The sequence below is a fragment of the Pseudomassariella vexata genome (genome assembly GCF_002105095.1).
Source record: "Pseudomassariella vexata strain CBS 129021 chromosome Unknown BCR38scaffold_16, whole genome shotgun sequence".
NCBI lineage: Eukaryota > Fungi > Ascomycota > Sordariomycetes > Amphisphaeriales > Pseudomassariaceae > Pseudomassariella > Pseudomassariella vexata.
In genome coordinates, this window is record NW_024467971.1 from 703,356 (window position 1) to 717,851 (window position 14,496).

At 51.1% G+C, this 14,496-nt stretch overlaps 5 protein-coding genes and 2 non-coding genes across 7 annotated transcripts; 3 read left to right on the forward strand and 4 right to left on the reverse strand.

Moving 5' to 3' along the window:
• Positions 1-855: 855 nt before the first annotated feature.
• Positions 856-2,122, reverse strand: BCR38DRAFT_447652 (uncharacterized protein). The gene is made up of 2 exons (XM_040861168.1): positions 1,668-2,122; positions 856-1,568 (listed from the first exon to the last, which is right to left on the reverse strand). Exons 1-2 carry the CDS (start codon positions 1,687-1,689, stop codon positions 1,201-1,203), a joined length of 390 nt encoding a protein of 129 aa, XP_040711477.1. The 5' UTR covers positions 1,690-2,122; the 3' UTR covers positions 856-1,200.
• Positions 2,123-4,105, forward strand: BCR38DRAFT_447654 (pyridoxal phosphate-dependent transferase). Its single transcript, XM_040861169.1, has 4 exons — positions 2,123-2,406; positions 2,462-2,542; positions 2,597-2,647; positions 2,718-4,105. Exons 2-4 carry the CDS (start codon positions 2,524-2,526, stop codon positions 3,815-3,817), a joined length of 1,170 nt encoding a protein of 389 aa, XP_040711478.1. The 5' UTR covers positions 2,123-2,406; positions 2,462-2,523; the 3' UTR covers positions 3,818-4,105.
• Positions 4,106-4,385: 280 nt separating this feature from the next.
• On the reverse strand, positions 4,386-5,558 carry BCR38DRAFT_489480 (uncharacterized protein; the record flags this gene model as incomplete). Its single annotated transcript, XM_040864401.1, has 2 exons — positions 4,386-5,360; positions 5,415-5,558. The coding sequence occupies 2 exons, from the start codon at positions 5,556-5,558 to the stop codon at positions 4,386-4,388; spliced, it is 1,119 nt and encodes a 372-aa protein (XP_040711479.1).
• A 207-nt stretch (positions 5,559-5,765) lies between these two features.
• On the forward strand, positions 5,766-6,776 carry BCR38DRAFT_447658 (uncharacterized protein). Its single transcript, XM_040861170.1, has one exon. The coding sequence runs from the start codon at positions 5,866-5,868 to the stop codon at positions 6,664-6,666; it is 801 nt and encodes a 266-aa protein (XP_040711480.1). The 5' UTR covers positions 5,766-5,865; the 3' UTR covers positions 6,667-6,776.
• BCR38DRAFT_447659 (tryptophan synthase beta subunit-like PLP-dependent enzyme) lies at positions 6,777-9,607 on the reverse strand. Its single transcript, XM_040861171.1, has 5 exons — positions 9,444-9,607; positions 9,289-9,380; positions 9,104-9,191; positions 7,801-9,023; positions 6,777-7,733 (listed from the first exon to the last, which is right to left on the reverse strand). The coding sequence occupies exons 2-5, from the start codon at positions 9,334-9,336 to the stop codon at positions 6,930-6,932; spliced, it is 2,163 nt and encodes a 720-aa protein (XP_040711481.1). The 5' UTR covers positions 9,337-9,380; positions 9,444-9,607; the 3' UTR covers positions 6,777-6,929.
• A 644-nt stretch (positions 9,608-10,251) lies between these two features.
• BCR38DRAFT_t321 lies at positions 10,252-10,345 on the forward strand. The gene has a single exon. It is a non-coding gene; the product is annotated as a tRNA-Glu (tRNA).
• Positions 10,346-10,530: 185 nt separating this feature from the next.
• On the reverse strand, positions 10,531-10,629 carry BCR38DRAFT_t323. Its single transcript has one exon. It is a non-coding gene; the product is annotated as a tRNA-Ile (tRNA).
• Between the last annotated feature and the right edge of the window lie 3,867 nt (positions 10,630-14,496).

The following is a 14,496-nucleotide window of genomic DNA, read 5'->3' on the forward strand; positions in this document are numbered from 1 at the left end:
TGATTTCGTCGAAAACCCCCGGTGGTACTGTATTAGATCGTCGTCATGTTTGTCCGTTTCTGTTGCTAAGGAAAAGAACAACGTGAAAATGTGCTTAAATCTCAAGGATTACATGTTACGGACTAGTACAAGTGGAGCATATGCACCGCATCTAAAACATTTAGTTACAAGGCTATGGGAAGTTATCTGGTTTATTTGCACGTAGATTTAGTAACTTGTTACTCGCTCCCTGTTACTGATAAGCTAGAGTTATATTCTGCTATCGGTATAAGATCTGTATTTGGCGATATATTATGTGACGAAACCTCCATAGTCTAGCTGTGTAAACCACAAGAGAGTCTGTAAGGGTTTGTGCTTGTAAGTAAGTCCTGCTGCGGAGTCTCTTAGGAATATAACGGATAGTGGACGTATAAAGTATTGTGCTTAGGCAACTGAAGTATTCAAGTAGGTAACTGGGAATAGAGTCGTTAAGGCAGTTTGCCTCACTAATCGGTTAGATTAATGCTTAGATTCATTACTGAAGTAGAGACCGTCTATCTAGGAAATGCCTAGGGATTCTGTCCCTTATATATCCATCTATTCTTCACTGATCTCCACTGGATCACTTCCAGTGTAGTGGGCTTCTGGTGATCCTATAGGTGGCTCACTCTGGCTCACTGATCCTGGGTGAGCCGTCATGCGACCTGCGGGGTCTTGGTCTAGGAACATAGTGCCTCCTTATCCGTAGCGGCTCCATTGTGTGGCCTGCCATCGGGCCTGTTAGGTTGGTTAGGCTCGTTAGAACCAACGGTTCGTAACATATTAGCTGTTACGACTTAGCGTCGAGACAGCACAATCGGCTTATAATATTAGAGCTATTGCATTGTCATAGGTAGGACCGCGAAGATGGATTTTGTACCGATTATAGCACTAAAAAGTAAAAGATGAAATGAAGTAGCTACTAGCCGACCTAGGTGCATTTGTCGGTACATAGACAGAGTATATAACAGGGTTGACCTTTCGCATGGCCTCCAGGATGCCTCTTACTAGCGGATGGGTCCCGTTCGGAATGCAGCTTCGACTCAAGCCTAGCGGTCCTACAGGGGCTTTGTCGTCTGCCTCTTCCGCTCGTCAAGTCCAAACCTAACTATCCGTCACCCCCTTCAGCCGGTCCAGTAGCCACAACACCTCGATGTCCATCATTTCCGCCTTGACCTCAATCTAGCGACATCGTAATGATGACAAAGATGCTCTTTCTGTCGGCCGTTCTTTGATGCATGCAACGCTTGAAAGTTGGCAAATTGCTCCACTCGCGCGTTGTCGTAGGCGTCGACTCATACCCCGCGCTGCTCCCCCCAGCTGCCGAAGAGCCCGGACTCGGTTCCGCACATGCGCTTGGCGTGGATGCTCACATCGGTGTCCTGCACTTCTCCAGCGTGTCATAGGTCGTTTCATGGCCGTCATGCCGGTAAAGTAGGTCGTCGTCAGTGATGGATGCGCAACAAACACAAGGATGGGCAGCGGTTCCATGCAGTATGTGCAACAGTTATAAGTTCCAATTAGGTGTCTGTCTATTATGGAGTGTTCTCCTTCATTTCTCTCAGCCGTCCGTCTGCCGGCGACCTGCATGAGGCTTTCATGGCCCAGGTCACGTGAGCCTTCAATAGTAGGTGGGGAATTCAACTTACTTCCTATTCTAGATACGCGCATTCTCAGATGCAAGAGAGAGAACCGCTAGATTACTAGTTGGGTCGGTGACGACGAGCGAATCCCTGGTGTTGTATGCTTTGGTAGATACGTTTGGTTGAATGCCGTTTCCTTGCCTTAGATGTTGCGCTCCATTTAGTCTTGATGTCAGTATGAAGAGATTCCCTTTGAATTGTCTATGCTTTTGTCTGTTCCCTTGGTGCGGGCAACACCTAAAACGTATGGGACCATATTGCCTGATGTTCTGTGGAGAAAAGCCCACCGACACTGTGACGTGGAGCAGGAAGTTGATGAAAGATGTTCAGCTCTGTTAAGCGGACCAATCATCGCGCAAGCCGTTTTCCCGAGCCGGCGATGCTTAAACTATTACTCCGATAAATGGCGATAATCCCTGCCACTCCCCGATGACGCTACGGGTAACAGCAGCTTAGAGTGAGTGTTGGCCCGACAGCTCGAGCCGAGTCATAAACAGCAAGCCGTTTTTCTTGGAGTCGATTCGCCTTCACTAAAAATCGTCACACATCAATTATTTGATCTCTTAGATTTTAGTCTCGCAGATACTTGCTTTCCAAGCCGAAGCATCCCCCGCAAACCATGATGCTGTCAACTCTGCGCTTCGCGACTCGTAGTGCGCCTGCCGTGCGCCGAGCTTCGGCGGCCTTCAGCTTCGCAGCTGTGCGTGCTGGCTCGACTTGGGCCACTGTCCCTCAGGGACCACCTGTGAGTTCAATTGGTAGCGGTTTTTGGCGATTTTTTTGAACTGACAGATCTGCAGGACGTAAGTTATGCATTGCTCCTCTCTCTATTAGTTGCGTTTGTTGACATGTAGCTTTTGTCATGGCTCAGGCCATCTTGGGTAAGTGTTGCATTGACCACCGTGGAGTCGCTTCAAGCTCACAATGGGAAACAGGTATCACCGAAGCCTTCAAGGCCGACTCCTTCGACAAGAAGATCAACCTGGGTATGTCGGACTGCTCTTGCAACCCACCCCCCATGCCAATGTCATTGTCCTGCTGACTCTTCCTCTTCAGGTGTCGGTGCCTACCGAGATGACAAGGGCAAGCCTTATGTTCTTCCTTCCGTCCGAACTGCCGAGGATAAGGTTATCTCGAGCCGAATGAACAAGGAGTATGCAGGAATTACCGGTCTGCCCGACTTCACCAAGGCTGCTGCTGTCCTCGCGTACGGCAAGAACTCGTCGGCTCTCGACCGCCTTGCCATCACCCAGTCCATCTCGGGCACGGGCGCCCTGCGCATTGGCGCTGCCTTCCTCGAGCGATTCTACCCCGGTGCCAAGAAGATCTACATCCCGACCCCGTCATGGGCGAACCACGGTGCCGTCTTCAAGGATGCCGGTCTTGAGGTGGAAAAGTACAGCTACTATGACAAGAAGACCATCGGTCTCGACTTCCAGGGCATGATAGCCGACATCAAGGCCGCCCCCAAGGGCAGCATCTTCCTCTTCCACGCCTGTGCCCACAACCCCACCGGTGTCGACCCGACTCCCGAACAGTGGAAGGAGATCAGCGCCGTCGTCAAGGATGCTGGCCACTATGCCTTCTTCGACATGGCCTACCAGGGTTTCGCGTCGGGTGACACGGACAAGGACGCTTTCGCTGTGCGCCACTTTGTCGAGCAGGGCCACAATATCTGCCTCGCCCAGTCCTTCGCCAAGAACATGGGTTTGTACGGTGAGCGCGTCGGAGCCTTCAGCATCGTCGCGGCCTCCGCCGAGGAGAAGAAGCGCATCGACTCGCAGATCAAGATTCTCGTCCGCCCCTTGTACTCGAACCCGCCCATCCACGGCGCCCGCATCGCGGCCGAGATCCTGAACGACCCGGCCCTGTACAACCAGTGGCTGGCGGAGGTCAAGGAGATGGCGGACCGCATTATCACCATGCGTGCCCTCCTCAAGGAGAAGCTCGAGAAGCTCGGCAGCAAGCACGACTGGAGTCACATTACTAACCAGATCGGCATGTTCGCCTACACCGGCCTCGACGCTAAGCAGATGGATGCTCTGGCCCAGGAGCACAGCGTCTACGCTACCAAGGACGGCCGTATCAGCGTGGCTGGTATCACGAGCGATAATGTTGGACGTCTGGCTGAGGCCATCTACAAGGTCAAGGGCTAAACTACCCGAGTCCGCGACTGGCTAGTAGGACGAACAATCGGACGTGACATGACACGATGAAGTGACGAGGACACAAGCAAAAGTTCTGGGGCGTTTTACGTGTGCGATACGATACGAATACATATCTGGCATTTGGCTCTGCTCTCTAGTAAGGGCCTCGTTTGGCAAACCCGAGGTTCCGATGTTGGGGTTTGTATTTGCTTGGATGCTAGACCTGGAAACATCTCCTATAGACGGTAGATAAGATAGCAATGCATCTGTGACACCTTCCTGATTGACCGACCCGAGATATAGTGCTACTCCAAATTATGAGAAACATCCCATGGAAGCGTATGTCTGTGCTTGCAATGTGGGTTCAGCTCGATTGCATATATGCCAGAGATGCTGCATTGTTTCGTCTCCGTATGATCGGATGCAAGTCTAGGTCTTGTACATCGTTCAGAGCTATGGCGATCGGTAGTTAATAGCCAAAAATCATCAACACATCGCCTAAATATCGTGACCGAGTAGCCTTTTCCACCACATGCTCGCTCAAACCAGTCCAAATCCAAATTTCGACCCTCATGCACTAACTCCGATCCAACCTCTCCAAATCTTTCTGAATCTCTTCCAACCTCTCCTCCATCTCCTTCCACACCCGTCCCATTTCCCTCATCATCCTCTCCTTGGCCTCATCATTCCCCTTGCCACCACCTATCATCTGCCGCCCCCTCACTCTTTCCCTCCCTTCATCCTTCCCAGCATCAGCACCCTCAACAAAAACCCCATAATCCCTCAGCTCCGTCTCCTTAATCCGAATACTATCCACCAACCTCATTTTCGCATCCCGCAAATGCCTCCGGTAATTCGTCAGCGCCACCTTGGCTTCGGGCGGGTACACAGTTCCCCTCGTCTGCCACAGCAGTAACTGCAGCGCCTCGCTCCATAGCTGTGCCGCCAACGCGCCCTGCGAGGCTTGCAGTTCGGAGGAGTAGGCCGAGGGGCCGTGTTTAGCTTCCAATGCCCTCAACAAAATGACAAGGGCATCGGTATGGTGGTTTAAATGGGAGACCAACGACGAGGTGGCGGAGAGCCGGGCTTGCGAGAGCGTCGCGCTTTGGGTGGCTAGAGTTGCGAGGAGGGACTGCGTCGTGGGGTGGATTTGCGGGATGGAGCGGTGGATGAATGACGGGTTTGTACTGGGGTGGAGGATGCGGGCTAGGGTGCTGGCTTGGGTTATCAGGTGCGAGGAGACGAGAGGGGTTAGTTGGGGGAGGAGATGGATTATTTCCGAGAAGGGGGGAGTGGAGAGAAGAGCCTCGAGGTCTGGTCTCAACAACGTGGATGCTCTTGAGAGGAAGGGCGGGAGGAGGACTAGAAGGTCAAGAAGCTCTGGTGGGAGTTGGGTTGCTTCTTGGGGTTTGGTCAAGCGCGAGAGCTGGGATTTGGTCCTGCGGTGCTGAGCTGATGGTTTAGGGGCTTGGGATGAGGGTGGGCTGGTGGTTGAGAGGGCTTGTTGGAGGAGGTGCTGTTTTGTTGCCTCTAGACGGTGATATTTGAGTTCCTCGACCAGAGTTAGCTTATTTTTCTCACACAATAGACGATAGATATGACTTACCTCCTGTACAGCATCCCGCTTCTTGGCCCCAGCATCGTTTTTGGTTGATCCATCTGGGTTAAGGATATTGGCTGTGAGAGACTTGTAGAGCTCGGCAAAGTCGGGGTTGTTAATAAAAACTGCATCATCGACCGGTGGAAGCATCTTAACTAGTCTTGTGTGAATTCTGTAAAATGTTGGTATTTGGTTAATGCTGTTGATAATTAAGACGGACATATGAATGAGAAGACGCGAGGGTGTCGCGGTGTCACCTGATTGGTTGCAACGGGTAAACACCGGTTTTTCACTCCCGTCCCGAAATTCTTCAACCCGCAGGTCCATAGCTCAGCTTCGGTAATCTTGATATCGTATTGTGACATTTCGCAGCTCTTCACGACTAATAAAGCCGCCCAAAGCCACCGGTTTCAATGAAAGTCTCATAACTAGAGAATAAACCCAATCATAACCAACGATGCCTCCACTCAGGCCTCTGGCGTCCACCCCACGCCTCCTCGCCAGACCAACCCTTACTCTACCAATCCGAACGTTCACCACCAGTACCCCCCAACAAAGACAAACCCCAACCCATCTAACCGTCCCCTTTGACCAAGTCCCCGACTATCCTTACGGCCCCTTCCGGTGGTACAAGCAACGCAACGTGGGTCTCTACGGCCACGCCAAAATCCGCTTCGGCAACACCGTCTCGAAACCGCACAATATCAAGCGACCGACCCAATGGCGACCGAACCGACACACGAAGCGTCTCTGGAGTCCCGCGCTTGGCATGTTCATCCGGACGCGCCTGACGACGCAAGTCCTCAAGACGGTGGACAAGCTGGGGGGTATCGACGAGTATCTTATGGGGACGAAGCAGAGGCGCATTAAGGAACTTGGACCGGCGGGGTGGCGGTTGAGGTGGAAAGTTATGCAGAGTCCGTTTATACAGGAGAAGTGGGCCAGGGAACGGGAGGCGCTGGGGTTGCCGCCGAAGGAGACGCAGATGGTCGCCGGGTTGGGAGGAGAAGGGGAGCCAACGGTGGCAGAAATGAACGTCGTGGATGGGATGCTGCAGAGGGGGGAGGAGTTTGTGCTTGGTGAGGAGGATGTGCTGGATCGCGAGGCAGTCGGCGAAGGCGCAGTGCTGGAAGAGGCGGCTTCGTACCATGAGGCGTTGGCTGGGGAGATGGCGAAAAACGTGACGGCTAGCCATGAGGTCCGCCAGGCTATCAACGAAATACGGGAGAGGCGTGCAAGGAAACAGAAGACGGTATAGATAAAAGAAAAGACCGAGGTAACGCATTGCTGTACGATATCCATGTACAAGTACAAAAGAGGAAAGAAATACATCGAGACGCTAGTCTAAATGCCATGTTATCATATATTAAGCGCTCTATGCTACATTTTTCTTTCTCGGAACTCCAGGCGTGCATCATGGGTGGTATTTCCCAGTATCCCTCATCCCTCGATTGCTCCATCAAAAAGTCATCCAATCCCAGACAACCTTCCAGGAATTAGACCCATTATGGTTTTCTTCCACTAGAATCGTAAATCCCACCCGATCTTCGGCCCCAACTTGGGCAACTCATCAGCAACACTCTGCACGTCCTTATCGCCACGACCGCTTAGACAAATGACGATATCCTCGCCCTTCTTCATCGTCTTAGCCAGCTCAATGGCTCCGTAAATTCCGTGCGCCGACTCCAGCGCAGGAATGATACCCTCGAGCTCGCTCATCAGCTTGAAGCCAATGAAAGCCTCAGCATCCGTGGCCGCAACGAACTTGGCGCGCTCGCTGTCCTTCCATGACGACAACTCCGGTCCCACCCCGGGGTAATCGAGACCAGCCGAGACGGAGTGCGTATCCTGAATTTGTCCGTGCTCGTTCTGCAGGACGTAAGTACGCACACCGTGCAAAACGCCCTTAGTGCCGCCCGTAAGCGTCGCCGAGTGCCTCATCGTCTCAACGCCGTCTCCTCCAGCCTCAACACCGAGTAGCTTTACGCTAGGGTCGTTAGAGAAGGGCCAAAACATGCCCACGGCATTGCTGCCACCACCCACACAGGCGACGACGGCGTCGGGCAGCTTGCCCCGTGCGGCCTGCATCTGTTCCTTGGTCTCGCGGCCAATGACGGATTGGAAGGTGCGCACGATAGTCGGGAAGGGGTGCGGGCCGATGGCAGACCCGATGATATAGTGCGTGTCTTCGAGCCGGACGACCCAGGAGCGCATAGCTTCATTGACAGCGTCGCGGAGGGTGCGGCATCCGGCCTCGACGGCGATAACCTTAGCGCCAAGGAGGCGCATCCGGAAGACGTTGAGGGCTTGGCGGCGGACGTCCTCCTGTGGTGCATATTAGAAAATAACAGGTCAGGGGGTAACGAGGTAGAAAGAAAGGAGTGAAACTCACAGCACCCATGAAAACGGTACACTCCATGCCAAACTTAGCGCATACAGTTGCGGTCGCAACACCGTGCTGCCCAGCACCAGTCTCAGCAATTATCTTGGTCTTACCAAGTCGTCTGGCCAGCAGAATCTGTCCCAGTGCGTTATTGATTTTGTGCGAACCAGTGTGGTTCAGATCCTCGCGCTTCAACCAGATATTCGCACCACCAGCATACTCCGTCAGACGCTCAGCAATGTGCAGATGTCCTGGTCGACCCATCCATTCGTAATAACTACGATACTCCTCCCAAAACTTAGGATCGTCAATAATAGCGTGGAAGCCATTCTCGAGCTCTTGTAAGCAGTCCATCAGGGATTCAGGCACGTACTGACCACCAAACTCGCCAAATCGCTCCGGAATCTTGCCGTGCATCGCCGCGAGTTGGGCCACTAAGGCCGCGTCTTCCTCATCCTCGTGTCCTGTAACAACAGCGTTGACGGTGACATCCTCCCCATCCGGCTCCTTCGCTCCGTTAATAGCCTCCACAACGCCCACCTCCCGCGTGAGCTCACCTTGCGCAGGGCTGGTCCGCCCACACACGTACGCGCAGTAGTCCTCGACCGCCTTGCTGAGCTCCATTTTGGCCTCCAGTGCCTTTTGCAGCGTTGTCACGATTTGCGAGCCGATGACGACTCCATCCGCAACACTAGCTACGCTCTGGAAGTGTTCCCGCGTGCTGACACCGAATCCCACAGCTGCGGGCTTGTCACCGCTGTACTTCTTGACTCGCTCCACCAATTTCGGCAGGTTCGCGTTCAGAGTTCCTTGCGCACCGGTCACACCTTGTCTCGACACCACGTAGATGAAGCTATCCGCCAGTTGGCATAGCAACTTCATTCTAGAATCACTCGTGGCGGGTGCGATTAGGGGCACGTAGCTCAGACGGCCCTTGTTGCACAGCTTTCGGAATGAGACGGCCTCCTCGGGTGGCAAGTCGCAAACGATAAAGCCGTTGACACCGGCCTCCTTGCAGTCCTTCAACAAGGCGTCCTCGCCGTATGAGAGAAGGGGATTGTAGTAGCCCATCAGCAGTACGGGGGTCTTGAGGCCTTTCGATCGTGCCTCTCGCACCATTGACAGCGTCGAGGCGATAGTGACGCCATTCTTGAGGGCTATCGTGTTGGACGTTTGAATTGTCGGACCGTCGGCGATAGGGTCTGTGAAGGGTACACCGAGCTCGATAATGTCTATGAAAATCGTACGAGTGTTAGTCAATTGTTCACTGTGGACCGAGCTTGAGTTAGGTCAAGGGAGCGATAGGACGAACCTGCACCGCCTTTGGCCATACCCAGCATCACGCGTGGGGTGTCCGCGGGCAAAGGGTAACCAGCTGTGACGTAAGTAACCAATGCCGACTAAATTTCCCATCAGTTGTGCTCATAAATCAAGTCATCGTGAGAAATATTGGCGATGATGCCACCAACACCCCGCCATCGATAAGAACCAACATACCCGGTTCTCGGCCTTGCACCGATGGAAAGTCTGCTTGAGGGCGTCCATGATGTCCAATAGTGGTTCTGTCGAGTCAATTGGCAAATATGAAGCTGAGAAGTACCGTCAGATACAGGAGTTAAATTGGTTCTTATGGATATTCTTTTCTGACTCACCTCGACGCTGTTGAAGTTGCAGCTTTTCATTAGTCCCGATTCGGTCCACGGAGTAGTTTCGAAGAATACCCCGCGGTCGCTAATGGGAAGGTTCGGGCAAATTTTAGCTGCACCACATTCTGCAGGGGCGACTCGGAGCTCTGGCTGGTGTGTGCTTCTCTTAGCCCCGCGATAATGGCTCCCGCTATCGGGTGGTGCGGGCAACGGTCCTGAAATGCAGATGAGGCTTGAACATTGGAATGCTAGCTATGCTGGCTTTTCATTGGACCTTTGGTAGATTCATCCCTTGCATCGAACCAGCATTAATCAACGTTAGCTTATGACAATTTAAAAATAAACCTGGACGATGCTATGTATATCGGAGCGAATCTGGCGAATGCGACTCAATGACTCATCAATTTGCTGGACACTCATGAGCGAGACATCCACTCGATGTCTTTTCCTCGATATTCCAATTGCATGTCGCAACTTGGAGACTAGAAGATGTCGAGCTCCGATCAAGCATTGTGCCATAGACAACAATACTTTACCACCCACCGTTCAAGCCACTTTACACTGATAAGCTGTCCCTCTAGTTAGGCTGCTGGAAGTCAACATTCTGTGGGTTACATAATTATACACCTATGCCCAGTCACATTACATCAGCAATAGATATATCAGAAACTGAAACTGGCCCGCCAGTAATTCCACGGCTGTCAGGCTACGCTACGGTGGATTTCGAGTTTGTTTCGTTCAGAGTGGAACACTATGATCTATAATAGAACCCCTTTTGCCTAACCAGTGATGGTTTATGAATCATATAGGTCAGTCCGAATTGGTGTAGTGGCTAACATTACACGCTCTCATTATTCAACTGAATGACAAGTGCCGTGTAGCCCGGGGTTCGATTCCCCGATTCGGAGTAATCTTTTGCGAAATTTGGCATGAGATCCTTCTTATATGTAGCTAATTGTATTGCTACTGGCTGAAAGGTTCTTTTTGGAATTTTAGATATCGGACACGGGGTGCCAGCCGAGCAAAAGAGAATAAATTAAATGTGTAAACACCGCCCGGCACACCTTTTGGATTTTCCACGAAGCAAAAGAATTGCTCAGTATGAGGCTTGAACTCATGGCCTTCGCATTACATAATATGTCCCAAAGAAGAGGTATTAGTACGACGCTCTAACCAACTGAGCTAACCGAGCTGTGACTCCCATCGTTATCGATAGATCGGATCACATGTGAGCAAAGCAAATGGAATAGGAATTTATATTGAAAAACATGCAGCTAGCTGTCTAGCTAAATTTAGTGTTTGCGTTGGTGGAGATACAAGAATAAGCTAGAGCGGGTAAATGCTTACACATCATATATGCGCTGCCAGAGACTCCTAGCATGGCATTGCATATGGCTGACTATATGTTTACATATCTTAAAGTGTGTTCTGTCGTGTTCTGTATTAGGGCCTTCGCTACCCTTGGGTGTATATATCTGGAAGATGACCAGAAAACTGCAGGCTGCGGCTTAATTATAGAGCAATTCTGCACCACGCCGCAATTGACCAAGAATTGTGCCAACTTATGTTTAAGTAGGGGGCATCCCCAACTCAGCCATCTGCAAAAGTTTCGCAGGAATTGCACCATTCTGGATTTGCTTGCTGTGCGGTAGTGCCATAGATTTCGACATAGATTACTCTCTGCGGTTCGCACCATAATAAGCAGACTATGCAATTAGCCCACCTGATCTCCGTGAGCCGTGTTCTAGTGCCGTCTCAGCCGCTACTGGGGAGGGAATGGAGGCATGCGACTATCAATCCCCCGAGGGTGTTAGGCAAACCCCTCGAAACAATGAGCAGCTCAGGAAGTTGAATAAGAGTGACTACGACCCGGACGTAACACGGCTTTCATATGAGTGCAACCCATTCGTGGACCCAATTATTGCCCTTGCTCACGCTTTCTTCCTTTGAGCGCAAGGTTTCGACGACGTCCCCGTCGAGGCTAATTACTCCAGTCCTCTTACGATTGAAACTTTCAAAGGTACACTCGAGATTAGAGAGAAAGCTAGCTAAGCCGTCTAGAGTTGGATATTACCCATCTTAAGTACCAATCCCTGTCATGTAGAATCGGAAAGTCTGAATGAATCTGCTAATACTTTATGTAGGTCCCGACCTAGAAGAGTTAGACTTCTTGGACAATTGCGTAAGCGAGGTTTAGCCCGCAAGCTTAATATCTCGAGTACGACAATGGCTTCAGATGTGCCCCAGTGGTAAAAGAGGCGAGCAAGTAGCTCAATCGCGAGCATTTCCACGTCGTCTGTTCCATATCGAATGGGTCGACGATTTTTTCGCAGCTCGTCTTCAGAAGACTGGCCCCCTACCAAAAGATAATCGATATTTCACTTTAGTCATTGCTGGGGTTGGACGCCGTTTCTCACATTGACCCCATACAACTATGATGCTTTCCAACAGCGCATCCCCTTGAATAAAGCTGGCTTCAGCCATTCCTTTCGGGACGCCCTTCAAGTCACTCTCGATCTGGACTACAATTACATCTGAATCGAATCTCTATTCATTGTGCAAGATGCAACGGACGCCGCCGATTAGCCTTCAGAGTGACCGCTTCTTGGCTACATCTATCTCAGTCAGAAGGCATCTGATAGTTTCCTGCGGATGCTTCCCACTTCATCATATTGGCATATGGAACAACAGTACGGCTACTCGAATCTTTCGAGTCCCGTAGCCTTCCAAGAATGTCTAGTTTTCACAACAGGGCGAGTGTGGATGATGTAAAGAATATGCTTTCTGACATTGAAGGCTAGCACGACTAAGTTGCTGGTCCATACTCTACGGCCTTTCCTCAAGGAGTCTGCACAGTATCTGTCTTAGCTTTTAGAGGCTATTGCAGTACATTCGTCTTCGCCGGATTCTATAGGTCGAATCTACCTCTATATTCATGGTCCATTGACCATACTCTGTAGTCGGGCACATGAAAATGGTGATGTAGATCCTGATAGACGCTAATATAGAGGTTGAATCCAAACAGGCAGCACGACGCTGTTTGAAGGTGTGAGTGCCGATATCTGCCTAAGTAAGAGCAGCAGTCTCAACCAGCGGGGGCTCCCGCTATACCGCGAATACGGCGCCTTGGAAACTTCCCAAATCCAATATCTGATAAGTGGGATGAAACACTCTTTCTGCTCCAGAACTGCATAGTGAACTGTCTCAGTCATTTTCTCCACGGTACTAGCATTAAACGTATCCACGTAGATGAACTGATAATGCAGAAGATGAGGGGGACATGGGTGTATACACGCACATAAGATCCTTTCAGCTTAGCGAGTTCCGCCGCTCTCATGAACTTGCTGGAACGGAGTGCTCATGGGTCAAGGAGGAGCAGGAGGTGATTGAATACCATTACCATGCGCCAATAGAAGAAGTCAAGATCTTTAAGCGGGCAATGCTTACCTTTCCCTACCTTTCCCTACCTTTTTGTAGACAAATGCATATTTCGAAATTTACCCCTAGCGATGGCGTAAAACGCAGAGGGATTGAAAAAGATCCATCCGTCTTCACACAGTGATGTCATTGCGAATAATAAGGCTGCATGTTCTAACATAGAAGTAAATAATTTTTCACTTCATTCTGCAAAATGCATGTGCGTATCAAGTTGATACAATAATATAGAGTACAGTTAGTAAATCGCCGTAGTTCCTGACCCAACAATAAAGCCGTTTAGTGTGGTAGCAAGTAGAATAGACACTTGGATTCCCCCAAAAGAAGACAGAGTTTTCACTGAAATGCACACTGGTAGAAGCCCATTGTGACTTGCTCCGGGCTTGGTGCCAGAAGATGAGGGCTCGTCGGGAAAGGTAGATCGTTGGGCCGTCATGATCAACGCCTCTGATGTATCAGTATCCCTGCTCAGATGTAATCAGGCCTCCCAAATAGGCAGCTAAGAGGCATATCATTCTGTACATAATGCACTCATGGCCAGCTTGGCTCCTTTGGCCCTTTTCCCGACAGAGACCACTTCAATTCGGTGCAGCACTATTTGCACACAATAAGTCCGATGGCCTTCCGTAGGCTCCAGCTCCCCCGGTATCAAAAAGGGTGGACGCTCGGCCTACATGTTGCCTGTTTGTAACTTGATACTTCGGACCTTGCATAGTTGTACCCAATTACACCAATGGCATGGTTGTCTTGGCGAAACATCAAGATGTGGTAGTCTCCATTGAACAAGTATGTATCTGCATTTCAACCTGCTTGACTGACTCCACTGCGATGCGTAGTGCTGAGGGGCCACGATTCCACCAAGCTTGGCACGCCAGCCCTGCATGGGACAGCCTGGTTGAAAATTTCCAACTGGGTGAAAATGATGTCGATGTGGCGGATCCAGCCCGATTGGCTGCCACAACTTGCGCCATGTCGCGACTAACGCAGCTGTCACCCGAACTTATGCGCCTGGTCTGGTTGTATGCTCAGCCAACGTTGTTGGTTCGCTATTCAGCCGTTCTGAACCTGGCCCGCGAGATATCTGAAGGCTCGCAGCCGTCTTTCCTCTTCGCTCCCGTGCCGGCAAGCGCCGTCGAGACGTAGCATCGTGGCTCTCTTCCGCCGCTTAGAAAAGGGTGGGAAGAAGAAGAAATACACGAGCGCCCCTGTCCGTATATCATTTGTTTCACCGTTGACTCTCGAGGCACCCGCAGGATTGAGAGCATGACGAAACCACTGCCTCATCCCAAGAATCGGAGTTCTGATACGGAACTCTTCTTCGTGAACCATGAGCAAACCAACATCCTCACGGCACAATGGTTCTCTCAGCTTAAATATGATGTGTATGGGGAAGCGAACACGTCATCATCACAACTGCAACGGTCACCTGTTTTCCTTCCCCGCGTGGAACACCCCTCAACCGCCAGACCTGGCCGATGAGCGCATGAGAACAATCGTCACCCTCCGACGTGTATCAACCAGGGCGCTATACCACACTGTCAACCTACATTTAGCCACCGGCCTCACGTTCGTCCACTCAAGTGAAGGAATATTGTTGCAGAAAAGGTGTGAATTCATGTAGAAG